Consider the following 22,071-nt stretch of genomic DNA (forward strand, 5'->3'; position numbering starts at 1 on the left):
TATATAAAATTATAGAACTTTTAGAAAAAATAGAAAATTTTCAGGACCTAGGACTAGGGAAAGTTGTTAGACATGACACCAAAAGCATAATCTGTAAAAGGAAAGGAAAAATTCAAAAATTAGATTTAATTAAAATTCAAAATGTTTACTCTATGAAAGACTGGCCGTGTTATGCATGTGAATAGATCAGTCACAGAGTGGGAGAAAATATTTGCAAACCACTTAGCTGACAAAATACTAATACCTAGAATCTTTAAAGAACTCTCAAAACTCCAGCAATAAAAAAGCAATTAAAAAAAAAAGCAATTACGGGCTGGGGATCTAGTTCAGTGGCACAGTGCCTGCCTGGCAAGCATGAGGTCATGAGTTCAATTCCTGCTACTGGAGAAAAAAACAAAAAAAAAAAAAAGAAAAAAGCAATTAAATCCATTAGAACATGGGCAAAAGACACGAACAGATATTTCACTGAAGATATGCAGAAGCAAATACATGAGAAATGTTCAACATCATTAACACTAGCAAATTCAAATTAAAATAATAATAAGATGACATTCTATGCCTGTGACAGTGGCTGAAATGAAAAATAATAATATCAAATACTGGCAAAGATGTGGAGCAAGAGGAAATCTTGTTCACTACTAGTTGGGAGTGCAAAGTGGTACAGCCACTTCGGAGGACATTTTGGCAGTTCCTTACAAAACTAAACATACTCTTACCATACAGTCCCACAACTGTGCTCCTGTGTAAAATATAATCAAAAAAAAAAAAAAACCTTTCAATAAAATCAATTGGAAAATAAAAACAATATGATATCTAATTTTTAAGTCAGCAGATGTGCTGGGCATTAAGGATGTGCTCCTGAAGTAAGAATTAAAACAAAGAGATGGAAAATGTCATAGAAAAAAAAAATTTAAGGGTAATTCAGGAATCCACTGTCAAAATAATAAAAGTATCAAAAAGAGAGAAAATCAAGGGGAAAAAATAGCCAAAGAAGAAGTAATTGAGAAGAATTTTTCTGAGAACTGAGGCACAAGCCTCTACTAAGTGGCCAGAACAATGAGACAGGTCAGACCAAACCCAAAGCTCCAAATTTTTGTGGTGGATAACACTCTCCCTCATCCTGGGTTTTCCTTCTCTCATCTGGGGGAAGTTAGAAGGGATCTGGTGTCTCTTCCCACTTCTTTAATAGTCTGGGTCAGCTGGTGGAGCTCAGGGTGCTCATCAAACACCAGGGTTGGGGACTTCTGTTTCTCAATAAGGGCATTTGAGTGCCTCTCTTTTTTTCCAACTATGTGCATATCTTTATTTGATTATTTACTTTAAAGACCTTTACTCTGTATATTTTCTCCCCAATTTGCAGCATCCATATTTCTAAATAAAATCAAGCACGTAAATTATGTATCTCAACATACCCTAATCTTTTGTTTTGTTTTGTTTTTGTTTTTTTCCAGTACTGGGGATCGAACTCATGACCTTGCACTTGCCAGGCAGGCGCTATGCCACTGAGCTAAATCCCCAGCCCCAACACACCCTAATCTCAAAGGCCTTCAAGATCTAATCTGAACATCTTAGTTTAGCATTCAACACATTCCCCATGTCCAACCTGCCTCTTCTCTAGGCCACACCGTGATATGGCACCATACTTGGAGATAAAGAGCCTGTAAAGTGGTAACTAAGGTAAAATGAAGTTACAAGAATGGGCCCAAACCAGGTCGGCTTGACATACCTCAGCACCCACTGGGCCCCTAAGGACACTGCATCCACCAAACAATGATGGTGCAGCCCCTGCCCCTTCCCCTCTTGCTACACCACTTCAGGCAGCCCAATGTCCATGTCACTGTCTTCCAGTCTCTCACTTTGCCACAGTGGCTGCCCCTAGAAGGGTCTCTGGATTTTGGCAGCTCAGGCAAAGTCCCTCCTTCTGGCAGATGGTCCATCTTTCTGGGAGCCCCTCTGCACGGCTGGCATGGGGGCATGCACCCTCTCCCTGCCCCAAGTGCTGTCTGCCTGGATGAATTCCCTTCAAAAACTCCCCTCCTCAGCCCTCTGTACTCAGGATGAAGGTGGGTTGATAATCCAAGGAGAGTTCAGCCACCTGCCAGCAAGATCTTCCAGGAACTCTCTGCACCCGCAGAGAGGATATGCTAGCTAATATTTAGCTATTGTTGGAGACAAAAAAGCTTCCATTCCACATGCTGCTGTGCTTTTTAAAGAAACAAAAATGGGGTGGGTGTGGTGGCGCATGCCTGTAATTCCAGCACTTGGGAGGCTAAGGCAGGAGGGTTGCTGTGAGTTCAAGGCCAGCCTAGGCTACATAGTGAGTTTAAGGCCAGTCTGAGCTACATAGTGAGACCCTATCTCAAAAAACTAAAAAAAGAAAAAGGAAGGAAGGATGGAAGGAAGGAAGGAAGGGAGGGAGGGAGGGAGGGACGATGGAGGGAAGGAAGGAAGGAAGGAAGGAAGGAAGGAAGGAAGGAAGAGAAAGAAAGAAAGAAAGAAAGAAAGAAAGAAAGAAAGAAAGAAAGAAAGAAAGAAAGAAAGAAAAAGAAAGAAAAAGAAAAAGGAAAGAAAAAAGAAAAGAAATAAAAAAGAAAAGGCAAAGTGAAATCTTGTGTCTGTCATGGTCTGGCAGAAAACCAAAGGTGAACTAGGTTATTTGATTTTGTTTAAGAAAAGTTAATAAAGACACTACTGACTTGGTATGAGCAATGAACAAGTGAACATGGGATGCTGAGGCACCCTGAGACTAGCAAAGATGATAGCCACTATCACGCCAGGCCAGGTGAAGGGGTTACGGCAGAATGTAATTAGGAGGTGGCATGGATGGAGGTGTAGCAGTGCCTCTATTGTCCAAAACTGCAGTGCCCAATGGGACGGAAGCCAGGGAGAAGCACTCCACCACTCTCTTTTCCCATCTCCTGCCAGTACCTTCCATTGTTCCCTGGAACCCAGTGCTGCCTTCCATAAAGAGCAGCCAGGGGCACAGAGCAAGCTGGGAGTAGCTCAGGGAAGGCAGAGGATAGTGAGCACAGGCTACACAAGGGCCAGAGCCATCTGGACTTGATCAAATGTTCCACCAAAACGCTATCCATGAGGTTCCACTACTTGGCCCTTTGGGTTTGACAATAACAGGTACAAATAACAGGGGTTACAGAAACTAGTTAGTGGAGTCTTTTTTTGTATGCTTGTGTCTCCTTTCCCTCCTAATCTCACAACAATTTCCTGCATTGTGATTTGTGTGCTGTAATGAGGGCCTATCAGGTAACATTCACATCAGAACAATCTGAGCTGCAATTTAAAAACATTATTTGCTGAGCATCCTATAGTTCGGATCTGGAATGTTCCGAAGGCTCATGTGCTGAAGGTGTGTTCACAAGCACATGGCCCAACTGGGAGGTAGTGAACCTTCAGGAGGTGGAGCCCCACAGATGGAGGTTAGGCCTCCCTCTGGGGATGTGCCCTTGGAGGGGCTATATGGACCCCAGTCCCTTCCTGTCTCGTACTTTTCTTCCTGCTATCATCAGGTGAAAAAGGTTCCTCTGCTACATGTTCTACCATGATGTACTGCCTTGCCACAGGCCCAATGTGACAGAGCCAAGTAATGATGGACTGCAGTCTATGAAACCATGAGCCAAAATAAACTTTTCCTCCTTTGATTTATTCAGATATTTTGCCACAGCCATAGAAATCTAACATGCAGCAGGATATGACCCCGCATATAAAACTGATAATACCAGAACTGTCACCACCCATAGACCTGAAGGGGCCAGAGGGAACAGCTGCCCACACAGTGTCTGGGTTCTGTGTAAAGAGGCCACTTAACAGGGCCTGAGACCCCTAACAGCGGAATAGGCTAGCCTGTGGGACCAAACAAGGAAAGGAAGTAATACCCCAACTCCTCCGTCCCTCCAAATTCAGCTACAAATCCTCACTGACTGGACCCAATCAGAAACCAAGGGGTGAGATTAGGGCACAGATTAGGATGGAAAAACATAAGGAAGCAAAGCTATATGACTCTATGCCTAGAGTCAAGAGGTTGGGGAAACTCCCACACAAAGATAGGATGGAAAAACAAAGCTGTATGACTCTATCCCTAGAGTCAAGAGGTTGGGGAAACTCCCACACAAAGATATGGGGATGGATGCTCTCCCTCCTGGAATCTGATAAAGCCACAAGTCTGTTTGGAGAAATGTCACCCCAACAAGCTGTCCTACCACTGAGGGCCTCATTCCAAGAGCCACGGAGCAGCCTCAACTACCACCCAGCCCCAGTCCAGACTCGAGGAAAGTGTCCCAGCAAAGTCACTCAGTGTCTGTTGGTAGCAATGAAAGAAACTTGATTTAGGGGCCTGGGGATTTAGCTCAGCGGCACAGCACCTGCCCGGCAAGCACAAGGTCATGAGTTCAATCCCCGGTACTGGGAAAAAAAACAAAAACAAAAAACAAAAAGAAACTTGATTTAAATCCGACAAAAATTCTGATATACAAATAATAGTGGAACATGCACTTAGCGTGCACAAGGCCCTGGGTTCAATCCCCAGCACCAATAAATAAATAAAATGTATTCATGTGAGTTGGGATCTTTCATCAAAAAAAAAAAAAAAAGAATCAGTTTCCAGGCCTGGCATGCATGTCTATAATCCCAGGTACTCTGGAGGCTGAGGCAGGCAAATCACAAATTCAAGGCTCCCCTGGACAACTGAGAAAGATCCTGACTCAAAACAACCAAGTCAGGGCTCTGCAGTCTAAGCCTGACCCAGGGTTGCTTAACATCACATTTCAAAAAAAAACTAGCCAGAGACCCTAGGACCCAAACACCACCTGGATCACCACCACCCCAAGAATGGGTTCTTCCTGCTCCTTCTAAAACAATTAGCTCCCCAAATACAGCCCAGGGCAGTGCACTACCTTGGCTACAGAGAGGTCATGTACCTCCCATGGAACTGTGAGGACACCTGGGGAAGTGAACCTTCCAATATGGGAGGAGGTTTTCATGCTGGGCATATTCAGACAAGGAATGTCCACTCACTGTGCATGTGATCTTCTCGATATACCTGAATATCTCCTTCAGACAGTCTCATCAGAGAAGGATGACTGACTGCCAAATTTCCTTCCCCCAAAGAGTTAAACTAACCACTTCCAGCCAACACATGGTGCCTGCTTTGCCGTGCATATACACACACATAATCATTAAAAACTTTCAAAAGTAATAAGCAAAACATGATACCTCATAGCTTAATCCTCTTTTTTTGTTTTTGAGGAGTTTTCTGGGTTTTTTGTTTGTTTCCATGTTTGTTTTTCATCATATTCTCCAAGTCTCTCATACTTGACTTTGGATACATTATTTGTTTTGATGATTTTTTTTTCATTATTTTCTTTTTTGTAGCCTTGTGCTAAAATTAGCTGGGACTTGCTGAAAGAAGAGATTAGGATTAAATTTAGCTGTTACAGAAAAAGGGCTTAAACTAGACAGAAGTTTCTCTTCTACATAAAAGAGGCCTAGAGAAGGGGCTGGGGCTGGCCTTGGACCCACTCAGCAAAGCCAAGAACCCAGATCCTCCCTGCTCACCCTCAGTCATACCCCAACGAGGCCTCATCTCCACAGTCCAAGATGGCAGCCAGAACTCCAACCATAACATCCAGTAGGACAGAGGGAAAGACACAGAGGGATGAGCCACTTACTTTTGTAATACTAGTTTCCATCTTACTGACCCAAATTCAAACATATGACCTCATATAGCCACAAGGGAGGCTGGGCAATGAGCCAGGTGAAAATTGAGATCTTAGTACTCAAGACCAAGGATAAATATTGAGGAGTAGCCAACTATTGCTTCTACGGACGAGGATAAAAATCATGTTGCCGAAGACAATTCATTCACATGAGAACAGGCATGTTTACAATGACAGTGGTGTTGATTAATCTCTACTAAGTAATTACTACAGTATGTTAAATAAAATGTGTAGAAATCCATTGATTTGGACTAAGCTCCTGCACTAACAGACCAAACCAATATGGGGTTTTAACCACAATTCTGAGCTTTAGTTAATTACAAGAGGCTCTGTAACCAATTAACCAATTAAGCTGTAACCAATTAAGCTGTCTCTACACCACACTTCTGTTTCCTATAAATGCTGTTAGATCATGTTATTGGTGGGAATTCTCTGAATCTCCTTTGGTTCTGGGGACTGACCAAATTCACAAATCATTGTTTTGTATTGCTTTGTTCTATTTTGTTTCTAATTGCTCAAATAAACTGTTGTGATTAATTAATTTATGGGTGTTTTTTTTTTTTTTTATGAGACAGAGTTTCACTGTGTAATTAAGGCTGGCCTTGAACTCACTATGTAGCCCAGGCTGGCCTAGAACTTGTAATGATCCTCTTGCCTCAGCCTTCCAAGTGCTGAGATTATAGGCGTGTGCCACCATGCCCGGCAATTGTTTTCCTTTTGACAAGTAGCTGTGGGCATCACTCCTGGCACTGGATATGTATTATTTAATCCTTACCACATCCTTGAGAAGTAGTTATTATTACTACCCTTATTTTACAGAGGAAAAAATCAAGGCACAAAGAGACTAGGGCAGTGGTAGCAGACCTATGGCATGCATGTGGCAGCAGACTGTTCGTATCATTGAATTGAAAAGTTCGCCATCACTGGACTAGGAATTTATCCAAGGTCACCCATCTAACAGGTAGCAGAACCTGAATTTGAAAGCAAGCAATCTGGTACTAGAACCCCAAAAACAAGACACAATAGTGAACAGAGATACCATCTCTTACCAGCAACTACAGAACCAAATCAAGGAAGGCAACTGAGTTCTTCCAAAGGGCTTATCTACTAATTCAGAGTAGAGACAGGGGCCAACCTGTTCCTTGCTGTATCACTGCACTCTGAATACATCATATGTTCATCCATTAAACTAATATCTTTTCCTAACACTCATTACCTTTGCAATTCACTGTCCAAAGCCTGTTGCCACTTGTGTGGGGTAGATACTGCAGCCAGCATAAAGTACAGCACATACAGTTGCTTGGGACAGACTTGTTCTGAGTAAATGAGTATATTGGGCCTATTCCTTGACAGTGCTGGACTTAAAGAAGTGAGCAGCACTTGGCATTCATGGCCAAGAAGTGATAGACAAGTGGTCACCACAGGAAGGAGTGTAGGCAAAGACACAGGGACTGGCAGTGAGAAGTCTGGAGTGGCTAAACTGTAGCCTACGAGTCTCAAGCAATAAGGGGCAAGATCCTAAGCATAAGCTGGAGTCAGACTTGAAATTCAAGTCCACACTGCAAATTTTAACCTTAGCTCAGAGGCAATAGGGAGCCACTGCAGGCTTAAGCAGGGGAACATCATTACAGCGATGAAGATCTAAGAGGTTCTGGTATGGAGGACAGAAGGAAGGAAAAAGGCAGAAGCAAGGATATCAGTGAAGGGGCTGGAGCAACAAGCAGCTCTGCTGAGGGGAGGAGGTGGGTGACAAAAATGGTGGGGAGACAGAGACTCAGGCTTGATGAGGGGCAAGAAAGGAAGAGGTAGCTCTCAGGGCTGAGGGGACGGGAAACCTGTCGAGAACCCTGGTGGAGAGGCTGAGGAGATCGGGCCAAGGCAAGGGGCTTGGAAGAGGGAAGAGGGTGGGGCGAGGAGAAACAAAAGTGGCCCAGATGGGCCAGAGAACTGTGGGAAGGGAAAGGGGGGGCTCTGGCTTGAGCTGGGGCAGACAGAGCAGTTGGCCGCCTGCAGCTTTGTGCTCATGGCTCAGAAATGTCCTAGGCCTGCCAGGAGACGGTCTGGCCCCTGCTGCCCCTGTCCCCCTCCACCAGCCCAGGCAGGCTCCCACATCAGGAGTCTGAAGCCGCTCCCAGCCTTTCATCCCTCCAGTGGTCCCCTTCCCTAGAAACTAGGCATACCTATGCCCAAGCCTGCCCTCGCAGCCCTCCCCCAATGGCTGATGAAGCACAGGCCAGGACAGGAGGGAGAGAATAAACAGACCTCTCCAGGGAGGTTGTCAAGAAGCAGAGGTAGGCTGGGGCCAGCTGGGGGTGCCAGGAGCCCACAAGTCCAGCAGGGTCGATAGCAGTGGGATCCAAGGAGCACTCAGGGCCAGCAGGGAGTTAACATCTGGTCTGCAGCTCGACAGGCCTAATGAGACCCAGGTGGTCCCTCCGCCTCCGATCATGTAAACTGATGCTGGTCGAGTGTGGAGAGGGGGGTTCTGCAGCTCCAGCGGAGGGCGGGGCTGAGGCGGCTGGCCAGGGGCCCAGCACATAACTTTGGGCGGCTGCAGTCTGGGGCCTCAGACAACCAGCCGCTCTGAGCCGAAACGACAACATGAAGGTACTGGGTCCACTGTGGGTAGTTTCTGGCCTCGGAAGTTAAGTCCACTTGTAGAGAAGCCACTTGCCCATAGGGGGACTATGAAAGCATAGATGTTCTCTTGAGACTTAAGCTCCAAGGGTGTTGGGCTTTGTCCAGGAAAGTGGGGTCACTAGGGAGGGAAAAAGAGAGGCCAAAGGACATGAAAGGGCTTCAGGTAGGGGCAGCATATACAATGGAGCAAATGCAGGGAGAACTCTGCATGAAATGCAACCCTGGGATCGGAGGTTTCACTGATTGCTTCCTGTCACCAGGCCCTCCTGGCCCTGCCGCTGCTGCTGCTGCTCTCGGTGCCTTCCTGCACCCCCCAGGCCACCGGGATCCGGGGAGACGGTAAGCAGCCCCACACTCCAAGACAGGCCTGGCCAACAGACTGCAGGGCGACAGACTGGGTGAACACAAGGCACACAAGCCACAAAGTGAGGGTGGTGATGCAGCAGTCTCTAGGCAGCCCCCTTACAGAAACCTCACTTTCTCACGAGTCTGCTGACCCCAGGGATTGAGACAAACTGGACTGTCTCAGTCCCCTCTCCTCACTATCCCCAAACCCCCACCCCCAGCTCTAGAGAGGTCTTGCCTTCAGCAGCCCCTGGACTGCGATGACATCTACGCCCAGGGCTACCAGGCAGACGGCGTATACCTCATCTACCCCTCGGGCCCCAGCGTGCCGGTGCCCGTCTTCTGTGATATGACCACTGAGGGCGGCAAGTGGACGGTGAGTGGGAGAAGAGGCCAGATCCAGTTTACTCCTAGCTGTGTAACCCTCAGCTTCACCTCAGCTTTTGACTTTAAAATGGGTATGATTATACTTGAGCCACTCTCTTGGCAATTCTAAGTACTTAATGTAGGTTAAGGTGTGACTCCGAAGTAACTCACCTTCAGTCACACAGCCAGTACCAGGATTCACACACAGCCAGAGTGCTTCTGAGTTTTTGTTCTGTGCTTTGGGGATGGAACCCAGGACCTCATGCACAATAGGCAAGCTCTTTACCCCTGAACCACATCCCCCCAGCCCTCTCTCCTCTTTCCTTGCCTGACTCTTAGTGGGAGCTGGTGAAGAGTCCGGGTGGGTACACACAGTAGCTGCTCAGTGAGGGGCCTAGCGACAGCATGAACCTTTTAGCAACCTCCCCAACTCTCACTCAGTTCTTTAACAAGCCAGCCTTAGCAACACGCTTCATGCTTAGGTGAGTCAAGTGGGGTGGGGACCACCACTGGACCCGCGACTGAACAGTTCCCTGTTCTCCCGGCTCCAGGTCTTCCAGAAGAGATTCAATGGCTCAGTGAGTTTCTTCCGGGGCTGGAACGACTATAAGCTGGGCTTTGGCCGTGCGGACGGGGAGTACTGGCTGGGTAAGGCTGGGGCCAGGAGGGCTGGGGTCTGCCTCACAGCCCGGTCTCTGCTGACCAGCTCCCTGCACCCCTAGGGCTGCAGAACCTGCACCTCCTGACACTGAAGCAGAAGTACGAGCTGCGAGTGGACCTGGAGGACTTTGAGAACAACACAGCATACGCCAAGTATGCTGACTTCTCCATCTCCCCCAACGCGGTCAGTGCGGAGGAGGACGGCTACACACTCTACGTGGCAGGCTTCGAGGACGGCGGGGCAGGTATCCCCTCCTGCCAGCTCCAGCAGGGCTGTGGGGGAAAAAGCAGGGCTGGCCTTCTCTGGTGACCCTGTGACCTCCTTGAGGTCCCTCTTTCATCCCTCCTAGCCTTGGCAGAGCCTCAGCTGGATCCCAACCAGCCCAGCCAGCTCCCGCCTCAGCCTGAGAGCAGCTGCCCTGGCCCTGCTCCAGGCAACCCTGTGAAGGAGCAGCTGTTTATCTTCACTTCAGAGCCCCCATCCATCCCACAAACATCTGGCTCAGGGAGGGTGCCCCCAACCCCACCAGGACACCTCATGATTTCCCTCAGCGCCACTTGTCACTGCCATCACCCTCTCCTTCCCAGCACAGAGACCAGCGCCCCGCCTCAGCAGCCCCATCCTTCCTCCCTCTGCCAGGTGACTCCCTCTCCTACCACAGTGGTCAGAAGTTCTCCACCTTTGACCGGGACCAGGACCTCTTCGTGCAGAACTGTGCAGCTCTCTCCTCAGGAGCCTTCTGGTTCCGCAGCTGCCATTTTGCCAACCTAAATGGCTTCTACCTGGGTGGCTCCCATCTCTCCTATGCCAATGGCATCAACTGGGCCCAATGGAAGGGCTTCTACTACTCCCTTAAGCGCACTGAGATGAAAATCCGCCGGGCCTGAGGGGCTGGCCCTGCCCCGCTGCACCCCTCCCCTGGCTTCCTGCATCTCCGTGAGTGTCCCTCTACCTTCCAGGCCCAGTATGCTGCTTCTGCTGCTCCCTGCCACTAGCTTCTCAGGCAGCCTTGTGACTCAGGCTGCAGGTGACACTGACCCATCACCCACCCAAGGTGACCATTTCTAAACCAGGCCCTGCTCCCTCCACCTGAGGGTACTGTGCCAGCAGTTCCCCAAATCTGGACCTGGCTGGGCTTCCTGAGGTTCAGAGTTGCCTCCACATCATCCAAACAGCTGAGAGCAAGGAGCCACCCTTCAGGCATGGGCTTTTGTGTCCCACCATAGCCAGCTTCCTCACTGTGGACGGCTGTCTGGGCCACCCTAGACTGAGCAATGCAGCCTCACTAGCACCCACAGCGTATTGCAGCCACTGGGCAGCCACTGCACCCCAGCGCCCCCTCTATCCATTCTCAGAGCACTTCCCATCCTTGTCCTTTTTACCAGCTCACTCCCTACGGTGAGCACTGTGGACCCTCAGCCCCACCTTACCACCATCCTCCACACCCTCCACCTGCCAATCCCAGGCCCCTAAAGCTCATGCCAAAGTAGTATTCACCACAGCTACTGCAAGACACCCCAAAACAGCTACAGGCAAGGTAGGCATGGGAATGAGGTCCCCCACCTGCCCCAGGGATTGAGGTTTGGCCATATGAGGGGCAGAGAACAAGCTTGTGGGGCTGGGAGTGGGTGGGGAGTGGAAGTCTCAATAAACCTTCAGGACCTGAATGAACTTTGTGTACACACCCATTTGCTTGGCCTCTGAATGTGGGGACTTGGCTCTTCCTTTTTTTTTTTTTTTTTTCCAGTACTGGGAATCAAACTCACGACCTTGTGCTTGCCAGGCAGGCACTGTGCTGCTGAGCTAAATCCCCAGTCCCTTTGGCTCCTCCTTATACCGCTACTTATGGTATCCTGCCCACCCCCAACTCTAAAAATGACACCTGGAGTCAGGCATTAAAGGGAACCTTATATTTCACAGGCTTCATTTTGATGGCAAAAAGACTGCCTAATAATATTACAGTAATAAAAATACAATACTGAGAAGGATTGTTCAGAAGAAGTCAGGGTCTCTCAATCCCGACACGGCTCGGCAGTGGCTCAGGTGGCTGCTTAAGGCTGAAGGGTGGGTCTGAGATGAACCTGCAGAATAATCCAGGCTGAGCCTCACCTGTTGGGCCCAGGGGCCAGACCCCAGGAGTGCTCCCAAGGACCTTGGAGCTGGATCTCCCCTGGCAGCAAGGCACTGGCTGTGGCCCTCAGGGCTCCTGGAGGTCAGGCAGATCAGACAGCAGCATCGGGGAATCCATCTGGATCTCACGCTGCAAAGACTCAATGTCAGCAGGGTTCATGCCGTGGCCTTCAAGCCAGTCAGCAAGTAGAGAGGCTGAGAGTGAGGCCGAGTCTGCCTGGCTGCAGGAAAAGGGAATCAGGGATGGGGGAGGGAGGGTAGTGTTAGCCTAGGCCCGCTTGGCAGGTATCCCACCAGCAAGCCTTTCTGCACCAGGAACCCTTCCCCATAGTCACACTCCAAGAGCTCAGTCCAGCCATCTTACCCGTCCTGTGGCCCATCAGCCACACCCATGTCAAAAGACTGGTTTAAAAATTCCTCCAGGTCAAAGCCAACACCATAGCCAGCCCCACTGCCCTTTGGTGTGCCTGAGAACACAGGGGGCAGGGGGTCTTCCACCTGTAGGGGATGATGGTAGGTTACATACAAGCATCAGCAAGGACAGGACCTCTGCCCTGATGCTGACTACTCTGCCTAGATATCCCTGAGGGCAGCACCAGTCTCAGTGATCACCGAGTCCCAGCTGGGGCCCATCCCTAGGCCACATACTTCCTGGCAGAATATCATTTGTCTTCAACAACTTCTTCACTGGTTTTCTGCTCTTTCTTTGAACAAAGGAATAAGTTCAGGGAGAAAGTCCCATCTGTTGCTCAGTTTTTTTCTCTTTTTTTGGTACCGGGAATCAGAATCAAACTCAGGACCTCGCACTTGCCAGGCAGGTGCTGTGCTGCTGGGCTACATCCCCAGCCCGCTGTTTTTATAGAATGACAATTTCCCAAACCCATGGGCCCAGATCTAGGTGTCCCATCACCTGGATCTCTCCTCTTACCTGTGACTTAGACAACTGCTGGGTCACCAGGTTGACATCAGGTGACTCTGATGTAGAAGGCTGAGGGGGGCCCCCAGGGTCTGGAGGGGGTGGCCCAGATGGGAAGTAGGGCAGAACTACAGTGCTGGGGCCAGGCAACCCAGAGGCTGGCACAAGCGATGCAGGGGGCAGAAGATTAGTGGAGGTGGCAGTATGGAGTGATGCAGGAACAGAGAGGGGTCCAGGAAGGCCAGCAGGGTGGGGCACAGAGGGTGAGCAAGCAGGTTGGGGTGCAGGAGTAGGGGTCGAGCTTGCAAGTTGTTGGGAGGGACCAGTGGGTTGAGCTGCAGGGCCAGCAGGACTGCTGGGCTGGGCTGGGGATGACGCTGGTACTGGGGCTGGAGCTGGAGCGGCAGGCGGGGCAGGGGGCCGGGCCATTCGAGTCCAGCGCTCCAGCAGGCTTCGGTCATTGTCACTAAGCACCAGTCCAGCCAGGGGGTCAGTGGAAGGGCCCCCCACAGCCCCAGCGCCCCGCTCCTTGCGTTCCCGCTCTTGCCGGCGCTTCTCCCGCTCCTTGGCTCGCTCTTGTCTCCTCCGGCGCTTCTCCTCCCGCTCTCGCTGGCGTTCCTGCGCTGTCACTGGTTTCCGAGGCTCAGGAGCCTCCAAAGGTACACTGGGGCCATCTGCAGGAAGCCAGGCAGAAGAAAGGTAAGTGCCTACAACCCTGTCTGAGCCAGAGGTCCCCTCTAACCCCCCTGCCCCTGCCAGGTGCTGCACCAAGGCACCTCTGAGCCGGCTCCGCAGGGACTTGAGCAGGGTGGCTTTGAGAGCTGCCTTGGTGTTGTCTGAGATGGCGCCCTCTCTCTTTGGTGGGGCAGGCTCACTGGCTGGTGGAGGTGGCTGAAGGGTCAGATCGATGCTATCGGGTACAGGACCTGTGCACGGTGGGGGCACTGGTGGGGGTGACTCCATGGCACAGTCCCCACTGGGAGCCCAGGGACTGGGCATCTCAACATCTGGACAGCTAGGCTCACTAGCCACAGGCTGCAGCGAAGGCTGGAAGCGGATCTGCTGGCGGATGCCTTCACGTCGTGCATGGAAGTCCTCAATCTCAGCCACAATGGCCTCCTTAATGCGCTCTCGGGTAAGGGCTTCACGGTCAAAGGCAAAGTCAAAGGGTGGGGCACAATCAGGCTCATCATCAGGGTCATGATACTTTGCCAGGAAAGGATGACGAAGGGCAGCAGCTGCTGAGATCCGGGCACTGGGTTCAAATCTCAGCATGCGGCCCAGTAGTGAGAGGGCCTGGCGGTCAGCACCAGGGTACACTGTTTCCCAGGGAACAGGCTGGCGTGGCGGCAGGCTCTGGATATAGGCCCGCACTCTTTCAGCGCCCACAGCCTGAATTACAGCTGGTGATGGGGTACCCAGCACCATCATGATCAGTTGTAACTGATGCACATAGTTTTTGCCTGGGAAGAGCTGGCGCCGGGCCAGCATTTCACCAAAGATGCAGCCCACAGACCAGAGGTCAATAGCCTGTGTGTACTCATGCAGGGAGAGCATAAGCTCTGGGGCACGGTACCAGCGAGTGGCTACATACTCAGTCATAAAGTATTGGTGCTCAGCAGGGGAGGTACACAGGCCTCGGGCCATACCAAAGTCACCAATCTTGAGCTCACAGTTCTCATTCACCAAGAGGTTGGAGGGCTTGAGGTCACGGTGGATGACCTGAGCTGAGTGCATGTATTTGAGGCCCCGTAGCAGCTGATACAGGAAGTAACGGACATGCTCCAGTGTGAGCGGCTGTGAAGAGTGGATGATCTGGTGCAGATCGCTCTCCATCAGGTCCAAGACCACATAGCTGGAAAGGAGAGGCATGGACTGAACTAACCACAATACAGACACAAGCCCCATTCTACCACTCACTCCTGACTCTAGATAGGTAATGGCATAATCCTGGGACCTCAAAGGGATGAGAGCATGGTGCAAAAGAGCACTAGTTCTAGATTCTCTACATCCTTTCCATTAACTTGACAGTTATTTTCCCCCCAGGCCTAGTTTCCCTATCAGATGAGGTTCAACTACACCAGGGCTGGCCAGTGGGTGTAGTTTTGGAACTAATTCTGTTGTTTAGTAGTAGCTGCTTAAGAGATTTCTGGGAAGATGGCAAAACGGTGAGTAGCAGCAAATTAGCCTCTCCAAGATTGGGAGACCAGGTGCTAGAGTATAGCAACTTGGGGAAGAAAATGAGAGAAGTGATAGTGGCTGTTTAAAAGAACTAAGATAAAAACTGTGAAAACCTGTCCGTTTTCTCTAAGTAGTTTGTGATCAACTAAGGATGTCTGCTATGACAACTAAGGATGTCCGCTATGACAACAGGATAATACAGCGGTAGAATGAATGTCCTATATTCTTAGGTTCTATAAAATTGTAACACCTATACTCTTTTGAGGAATAACAGCTGGTCATCTCCTTCAAGAAGCACGAGTCCTAGAATTGTGGTAATTTTCCCATCTACCTAACAATAAGTATAGCTGCCCTTCCATAACTTAGAAATAAAGGTCTTGGCCTTCCAAAATGATTCCAACTATGCCTCCCTCTCCCACCCTGCTCCTTACACAGATTTGAACTCTCCATAGGGCACAGTGGGCCTCAGAATGTCCTTGATGGCAATGATATTGTCATGCTTGAAGTGCTTGAGGATCTTCAGCTCCCTGAGGGTCCGTTTTGCATTAGTCACCACATCAAAAGCATTTGGGATCTTCTTGATGGCCACCTGCTGGCCTAGAGAACAAGGAAACGGCAGATACCAAAGGGAACCTTGGTGTAGCTGCAGGACCCTTTCAACACTCCCTTTCTAGGACAAAAACGGTAGCAGCTACCATACATTGGGTAGCTACCATCAGCCAATCACAGGAGGTACTAAGAGCTCAGTTACAGGTGAATAATCCTGGCTCAGTAACTTGCTGGAGGGTGCACAGCTGCTTAGCCGTAGTCTTGACTCATTAACGCCTGTGTTCATTCTCCTCCTCTATATTCTCTCTCCATCGCAGGTCTCCCATCCCACCGCCAATCCCTTGTGCCAGTTTCTGGCTCTAGAACATTCTTGGTGTTCAGGGCCAACTCTTGGTCCTGGCCTAACTGGAGATTATCATTTTTCTAAGGGGAGAGTAGGATGGCAGGATGGCCACACCTAAGAATGGTGCCTAACCAGGGGCCACGCGCTCATCAGTAAGAGCCGAACTGAATCAGAATGCACAGCGCAGCTCTGCTTCCCCTGGCTGAGTGCGGGCAGGTTTCTCACCGCTCTGGGAACCAGTGTGCAGGTCTGTGAGACTCTGGAAGCTCACCCGTGAGGCGGCGGCGCGCAGAGGACACCACCCCATAGGCCCCGTTGCCTATGGTCTCGATGATCTCGTACTCGTCCCCCACGTCAAAGGTCACATCGAAGGAGCGGGCTTTGAGCAGGGCCAGGTTCTTGGCAGCGACAGAGGCCGCGGTGTGGGAGGGCTCTGCCTTCACTGGCCCGGGCGGCTCCCCAGAGCCGTCCTCGCCGTCCTCCTCCTTCAAGGGCTCGGCCATGGTGTCTGTGTGCAGACGCTGATGAGGGGGGCCAGCCTCGCGCGCCTCAGTTTCCCCTCCGCGGGCTAGGAACCAGTTTCCAGATTCCCTAAACCGACCGCGGCCGCGCAGGGGCGAACGACAGCCGCAGGCACAGGCAGCCTCCGACGCAGGAGTCGGAGTCGGCGCAGGCCGGGGTCTGAGGCGGGGGAGGGCGCTCCGCGGCGCGGTCCAGGAAGAAAGGGAGGGCGGGACACTCGGGCTTCCTCCGGACCACACTCACCGAATGGCGCCTGACCCCCACGCGTCCTCAGCGCTTTGGAGGACCGGAGCTCGCCGACCTCCTGTCCTCAGCAGAGCGGGGCTTCAGGACTTGCCCACTTACTTGCTCAAGGGCCGGCGCCACCACCTCAGCGTGGCGCACTGCCCAATCTGCCTCTCCCCCGCCCCTCCTGCCCCGCCCCCGAAGACCACGCTCCCTCCGGCCTCTGACCAGTCGCTGAGCGGCCTCCGCGGAGGTTCCCACCCCTTCAATTTGCTGTGTCCAATCCAAGCCCATGGACTCGTAAAGCCACACCTCCACCTACCCGCGCGCGCCCGCCGCTTTCCAGCTAGCCGGTGGGAACCGCCCAGAGGCCGCTCAGCGCTTCGCCGGGGCACTTCTCTCCCGGCTCTGTCCTCCGACGCATGCGCGCCGGCAGCTTGGGCGCCGGGTAAACTGAGGGCCACGCCCCTACACGTAAGCGCGCGCGCTCCCGTCAATCAGCTCTGTCTCCCCAGGCTGATCCCCACGAGCTCTGGGCGTAGCCCCGCCTTCTGTTGGGCAGCGACGCCCGGGAGTGTTACCTTGGCAACCAGCTCCCAAAATTGCCCCTTCTTTTGATCCCCTTGATTTTACCAGTCACCTCCCGAGGAGTTGTGCCCCCCACTTGCTCTGTCCTGGGAGTTCTGAGAGTGCATCGTCCGCGGTAGACAGTGACCCGGCTGGTCCAACCACAGAGACCCCAGTCCTCCGAGATTCAAGAGCGGTCTGTGCTGAGGCCGCCCCTGACTTCCGGTGGCTGGTCCTTTCCGCGCAGCTTGTGGCTAACCGGAACCTCTGCTCGCGGTTTCCTGTCCTCGGCGTGCTCTTGTCGGTGATAACAGCGTTTTGGGCAGAATGCAGTAGTTCGTTCATTCACGTAGCAACTGTTTACCGGGCACCGTGTAAGGCCTGCCAGTGTGGACAGGCAAAGTGGACGTAGTGGAGTATGTGCTCTGGGAGGAAAGGTTTTCGGCTGGGAGCTGGGTCGGGCTGTAAGAGGTGGTTTTGGAATTGGAACTCCAAAGATCCCTGGGTTTTCACCAGTAAAATGACAAAGAAAGGCCCTGAAGTTCAGCAAAAGTGTGTAGGCGTAGAGGTGGAGAAACAAAAGCTGTGTACAGGTTCCGCCTTTGCCCTGAATAACCATTGAGTGGAAGAGGGGACACCCCTGGAACCCGTCTGAGTGCCAGGCTGACTGTTTAGTCTTTAAATTGCAAACTCAAGACCCATGGTAAACCTGCACTTTTGTTTACAATCTCCACTCTTTCTCTTGTTCTTTGCTTTCTACTAAACTATACAGAAAGTTCCACATATCTTAAGTGTACTGTAAATTTTCACAGGCCTAACACACCCGTATATTGCATTCAGTCTTATTTATTTATTTATTTAGGTACTGGGCTTCGCGCATGCAGGCAAGCACTCTACTATTGAGATTCCCGTCTGCACCCCAAGGCCCTTGTGTATGGCATTCAGATGGAAAAACAAAGCCAACTGCAGTGGAGCACACCTGTAATCCCACTCTACTTGGGAGAGTGAGACAGAGGATCACCTCGAGTTCAAGGCCAGCCTGGGCTAAATAGACCTTGTCTCCTCAAAAACCAAAACTATATATTAAAATTAAAAAGGGCTGGGGATGTAGCTCAGTGGTGGGACGTCCCTGGTTCAGTTTCCAGTAAGAAAGACGGTAGGCGAATGTTGTGGGTTCGATTCCCGGTACCGGAAGAAAAACAAAACAAGACACAAGAAGTCCCTTCTCTTGTTCAGTAGTGACAGGGCTTGTTGTTGATGGTGTGGTTATTTTTTTTGTGTTTGTTTTTTGAGTTTTTTGTTGTCTTTGAACTTTAAGAGGTTTATCCGGATCTGTACATTACAATAGAAACGTATCCTTGTGTTTTTAAAAAAATGAACATTAATAGAATTATGAGTATTGGGTAACTCTGAGGATAAATATATATGTAGTGTTTAGACATGTAATAGTTATATTGACCTACTGAATTAAGGTAAATTTGTTGCTGATTTCCTGACAGCATAGCAAAAGCCAGATTGTCTCATGATTTGCATTGAACATTAATAAATCACACTCAGGGGAAATGAGCAGTTTTTGTCATTGAGGTCCAACGGTGTTTCTTTGATGGCCTTCCATTAGGTAATAAAGTAGACAATTTTCCCTAACTCTGAAATACGTGCCGTACAAGGTTCCACCCTCTGTAAGCAGAGGGCATACAAAGCAGGATACATTAAAAAAATTTTTTTTCAGAGAACCAAGTAGACATCTGTCTGGTTGGTGGTCCGGTCTGATCACAGAATAAAATGTAAATACCAGAAGAGCTTAACAAACTCTATACCCTTTAAATATTTTGTAAATACTTAATCTAGGATAGGAGTATACATTGCACATAAGTAAACATTCCTGGCCAAAAACACCTCCCTGATTCCTATTTACTTTTCAATCTACCATGATTCTAATCCCACAAGCCTGACTCTGTCCTGGAAAAGTCATCAATTATCTGATTAGAGTCAAACCCAATGGAAATCCTTCATCTTTGCTTTTCTGACCTGTCAGTTGCATATGACACAATTAACCACTTCTTTAGGAAAAAAAGTGTTGAATAATGCATTCGTAAGGTTCAAAATTCTAAAAAGTAGAAAACTGATTTCAACCCCAAATGACCACTGGAAAAAAGTAATGTGAGTACAGTACTGCAAAATACCCCCAAACCATTATCAAATTTGTACCAGGAGTGGGGTTATTGTTGTGATGCTGCCTGGCCATGTGACTTAAGAACCTTTGGAACTGATTTGGAAAAGTACCCCCCCATTACCAGGAATTGAGCTCATGACCTTGTGCTTGCCGCATGAGCTAAATCCCCAGGCCCTAGGAAAAGTTTTGAGAGACGGGCCAAAGAGGCAGCCCTTGTATGCTGCAAAGTATATTGCAAACTCTGATTGGAGCCTGGAAAATCAGAATACTCATGGAAATGCTGCCAATTAAGATGAAGCTCAGGAGGCTTCAGTTGAGAAGGACTGCATTGGTTGCTGAATCCCAGGTAGTATATTGTGCTTTGGCAGAAGTTGGTCTGCATTTTGCTTGCCTTTAGAGATATTGCCTGGTTGGAGAAACATTTCATTGTAGTCTGTTGGATGGTGGCATGGTTACTGTTGAGATCTTTTGGCCAGGTCAGTGTTTGTAATTAAGAGCAAAAAGCCAGAAGAATGATATGAAACATTTGGCCATAGGAGTGGCTCTAGTGGAGCTTTGGATTGCAGGGATGAAATAGAGGAAAACGTGATTGCTAAGAACAGAACAATGAAAAAATGAACTGAAGCCTTTCACCTGAAGATAAGAGTGTATTTGAATTGCAGGAGATCCCTATTTTTTACTCTTGCCATGCATTGTAAAAATTAATGGGAAGTAAGGACTGTGTTAATGTTTTTATGTTTTTAGATATATGTTTATAATCAAACATATATCTAAAATTAATTAAAGTATTTTCTTTTAACTTTGAGTTTTGGTCACCCTTTGAATATCTTGTTTTTGGTGCAGAAATGAGTGCAGAAAAAAAAAGAATTGTATATATGTAACTTATATTAATGTAAATGTAAATAGACCAAGACATGTTAATTTTCACAAATCTGCCACTAGAGACTGTGGATTAAGGAAATGTGTATGGTTATCAAGTTGACCAGGGGTGGACTGTAGTGGATAGACAACTGGTGGTCAACTTCTAACCCCCAGCTGAACTGAGGAAGTATGATGCTGGGTGTGGGAGGCCCACCTGAGGATTGCTGCCAGCAGTATAAGAAGCAAAACTGGAGAAGAAGTGAGGGTGCTGGGAGCAGAGAAAGGCTGTTGGAACTGGTAGAAGCTGTAAGGAGCTGTTGGTTTTGTTGGAGGAGCTCGTCATGCTGGCTTTCCTGATGAACTTCGCTGTTTCCATCCTCTGAGGAGCTCGGGACCTTGTTGGCACTGAGAATAGCTTTGGTTCACTTTGGGGGAGCTCTGGTCCTCTGAGCATCGCTTCCTGGCTTCAGAGGGGAAGATGGTACACTGCCAGTCTTCTGGAGAAGCTTGCTGTGCTGGCTTTCCTGATGGGAACTCAGCTGTCTTCAGCATTGGAGGAACTCGGGACCTCACTGTTGCTGAGGATGGCTGTGGTATTTTTCAGGGGAGCTCTGGTTTGTACTTTGCGCGTTGCTTCCTGGCTCCAGTATAGATCCCTCAGCCTGCTAGCACAGATCCTTTATCCTATTGGCACACACTTCCTAGGTTCCACCACTGACCTTTGGGCCTTCCCAGTGCAGATCCGTGAAACAGGCCTGCATGAGATATTGTTATGGGCTCTAGGCCTCCAGTTGGACTTGTGGGAGGCACTGTTATGAGCTCTAGGTCTTTGGCTGGACTCATGCAGGACATTTCTGTGGGATCCAGGCCCTCAGCTAGTTTCCTTGGTCTTAGTGTGTGGACAGATTTCCTGCACTTCTTTGTATAGCATTCTTTGGGTGACTAATATAAATAATTTATAAAATATGTGTCTTCTATTATATTGCTCCCCTTGCAAAATATCCCCGAAACCATAACAAGTACATATCCTGTCCTCCTGCCTTTTGTGTACAAAAGGCCACAGGCACAGTCTCCCTGAAGAGTACATCAATAATTACACATGTCTCTTGCCTCCCCAACCCTTTAAAAAATAACAGTTTTTTGACATATATCACACATACTGTAAAACTTACTATTTTATAAGGTACAACTCAGTGTTTTTCACTACATTCACAGGGTTGGGCAGTCATTGCCACTACCTAGTTTTAGGACATTTTCATTACCCCGCCAAAAAACCCATTAGCAATCAATATAGATTTCCTTGTTCTGGACATTCCACGTATTATAAACAGAATTGTATAATATGTGGCATCTTGCACTTCGCATTGGGTTTTAAAGGTTCATTTATGTTGTATCATGTAACAGTATTCCATTCTTTTTTTCTACTGAATACTTTTCCATTTTGTTTATTTATTTATCAGTTGATAGACATTTAGGTTGTTTCTTTTTTTTTTGCTGTATGCATAATGTACAAGTTTTTGCATGGGGATGTTTTCACTTTTCCTGGGTATATACTGAGGGTATATGCTGACTCATGACTTTTCCTGGGTATATGCTGACTCATGATAACTACATGGTTAATTTCTGAGGAAATGTCAAGCTGTTTTCCCCAGCAGCTGCACCATTTTACACTTTAATCAGAATATTTAAAAACCCCAGATTTTCAACATCCTCACCAACACTTGTTATTTTCCTCTTTTTATTAATTATAGCCTAGTAGGTGTGAAGTATTATGTCATTGTGGGGTTTTTTGTTGCTTTGTTTTTCAGTGCTGGGGATGGAACCCAGGGCCTGGTATATACTACACATTTGGTAAGCGTGGTG

At 49.1% G+C, this 22,071-nt stretch overlaps 2 protein-coding genes and 1 long non-coding RNA gene across 4 annotated transcripts; 2 read left to right on the forward strand and 1 right to left on the reverse strand.

The window, feature by feature from the left end:
• Positions 1 to 8,224: 8,224 nt before the first annotated feature.
• Positions 8,225 to 11,429, forward strand: Mfap4 (microfibrillar-associated protein 4). Its single transcript, XM_005399269.2, has 6 exons — positions 8,225 to 8,336; positions 8,630 to 8,708; positions 8,936 to 9,090; positions 9,632 to 9,728; positions 9,803 to 9,985; positions 10,381 to 11,429. The coding sequence occupies exons 1-6, from the start codon at positions 8,331 to 8,333 to the stop codon at positions 10,626 to 10,628; spliced, it is 768 nt and encodes a 255-aa protein (XP_005399326.1). The 5' UTR covers positions 8,225 to 8,330; the 3' UTR covers positions 10,629 to 11,429.
• Positions 11,430 to 11,636: 207 nt separating this feature from the next.
• On the reverse strand, positions 11,637 to 16,914 carry Mapk7 (mitogen-activated protein kinase 7). Of its 2 annotated transcripts, none has more exons than XM_005399270.2 (7): positions 16,626 to 16,914; positions 16,132 to 16,368; positions 15,400 to 15,565; positions 13,564 to 14,642; positions 12,800 to 13,461; positions 12,236 to 12,369; positions 11,637 to 12,092 (listed from the first exon to the last, which is right to left on the reverse strand). In XM_005399270.2, exons 2-7 carry the CDS (start codon positions 16,361 to 16,363, stop codon positions 11,939 to 11,941), a joined length of 2,427 nt encoding a protein of 808 aa, XP_005399327.1. In that variant the 5' UTR covers positions 16,364 to 16,368; positions 16,626 to 16,914; the 3' UTR covers positions 11,637 to 11,938. The 2 variants fall into 2 exon arrangements, with proteins under 2 accessions (XP_005399327.1, XP_005399328.1); XM_005399271.2 differs by having other exon boundaries at positions 11,637 to 11,822; positions 11,894 to 12,092; positions 16,132 to 16,914.
• Positions 16,915 to 17,240: 326 nt separating this feature from the next.
• On the forward strand, positions 17,241 to 18,737 carry LOC102030057. Its single transcript, XR_001236864.1, has 2 exons — positions 17,241 to 17,877; positions 18,037 to 18,737. It is a non-coding gene; the product is annotated as an uncharacterized LOC102030057 (long non-coding RNA).
• Positions 18,738 to 22,071: the final 3,334 nt, after the last annotated feature.

Source organism: Chinchilla lanigera, unplaced genomic scaffold (assembly GCF_000276665.1).
Source record: "Chinchilla lanigera isolate Chin_1 unplaced genomic scaffold, ChiLan1.0 scaffold00066, whole genome shotgun sequence".
NCBI lineage: Eukaryota > Metazoa > Chordata > Mammalia > Rodentia > Chinchillidae > Chinchilla > Chinchilla lanigera.

Excerpts from the sequence above, each read along its gene's own strand:
- Mfap4 (XM_005399269.2), top strand. Across the intron at positions 8,709-8,935 it reads CACCGGGATCCGGGGAGACG|CTCTAGAGAGGTCTTGCCTT; the intron begins GTAAGCAGCCCC and ends CCCCACCCCCAG. Across the intron at positions 9,729-9,802 it reads GGACGGGGAGTACTGGCTGG|GGCTGCAGAACCTGCACCTC; the intron begins GTAAGGCTGGGG and ends CTGCACCCCTAG.
- Mapk7 (XM_005399270.2), bottom strand. The coding sequence starts at position 16,363 with ATGGCCGAGCCCTTGAAGGAGGAGGACGGCGAGGACGGCTCTGGGGAG. Across the intron at positions 12,370-12,799 it reads AGCAGTTGTCTAAGTCACAG|GTGGAAGACCCCCTGCCCCC; the intron begins GTAAGAGGAGAG and ends CATCCCCTACAG. Across the intron at positions 12,093-12,235 it reads GCTGATGGGCCACAGGACGG|CCAGGCAGACTCGGCCTCAC; the intron begins GTAAGATGGCTG and ends CTTTTCCTGCAG.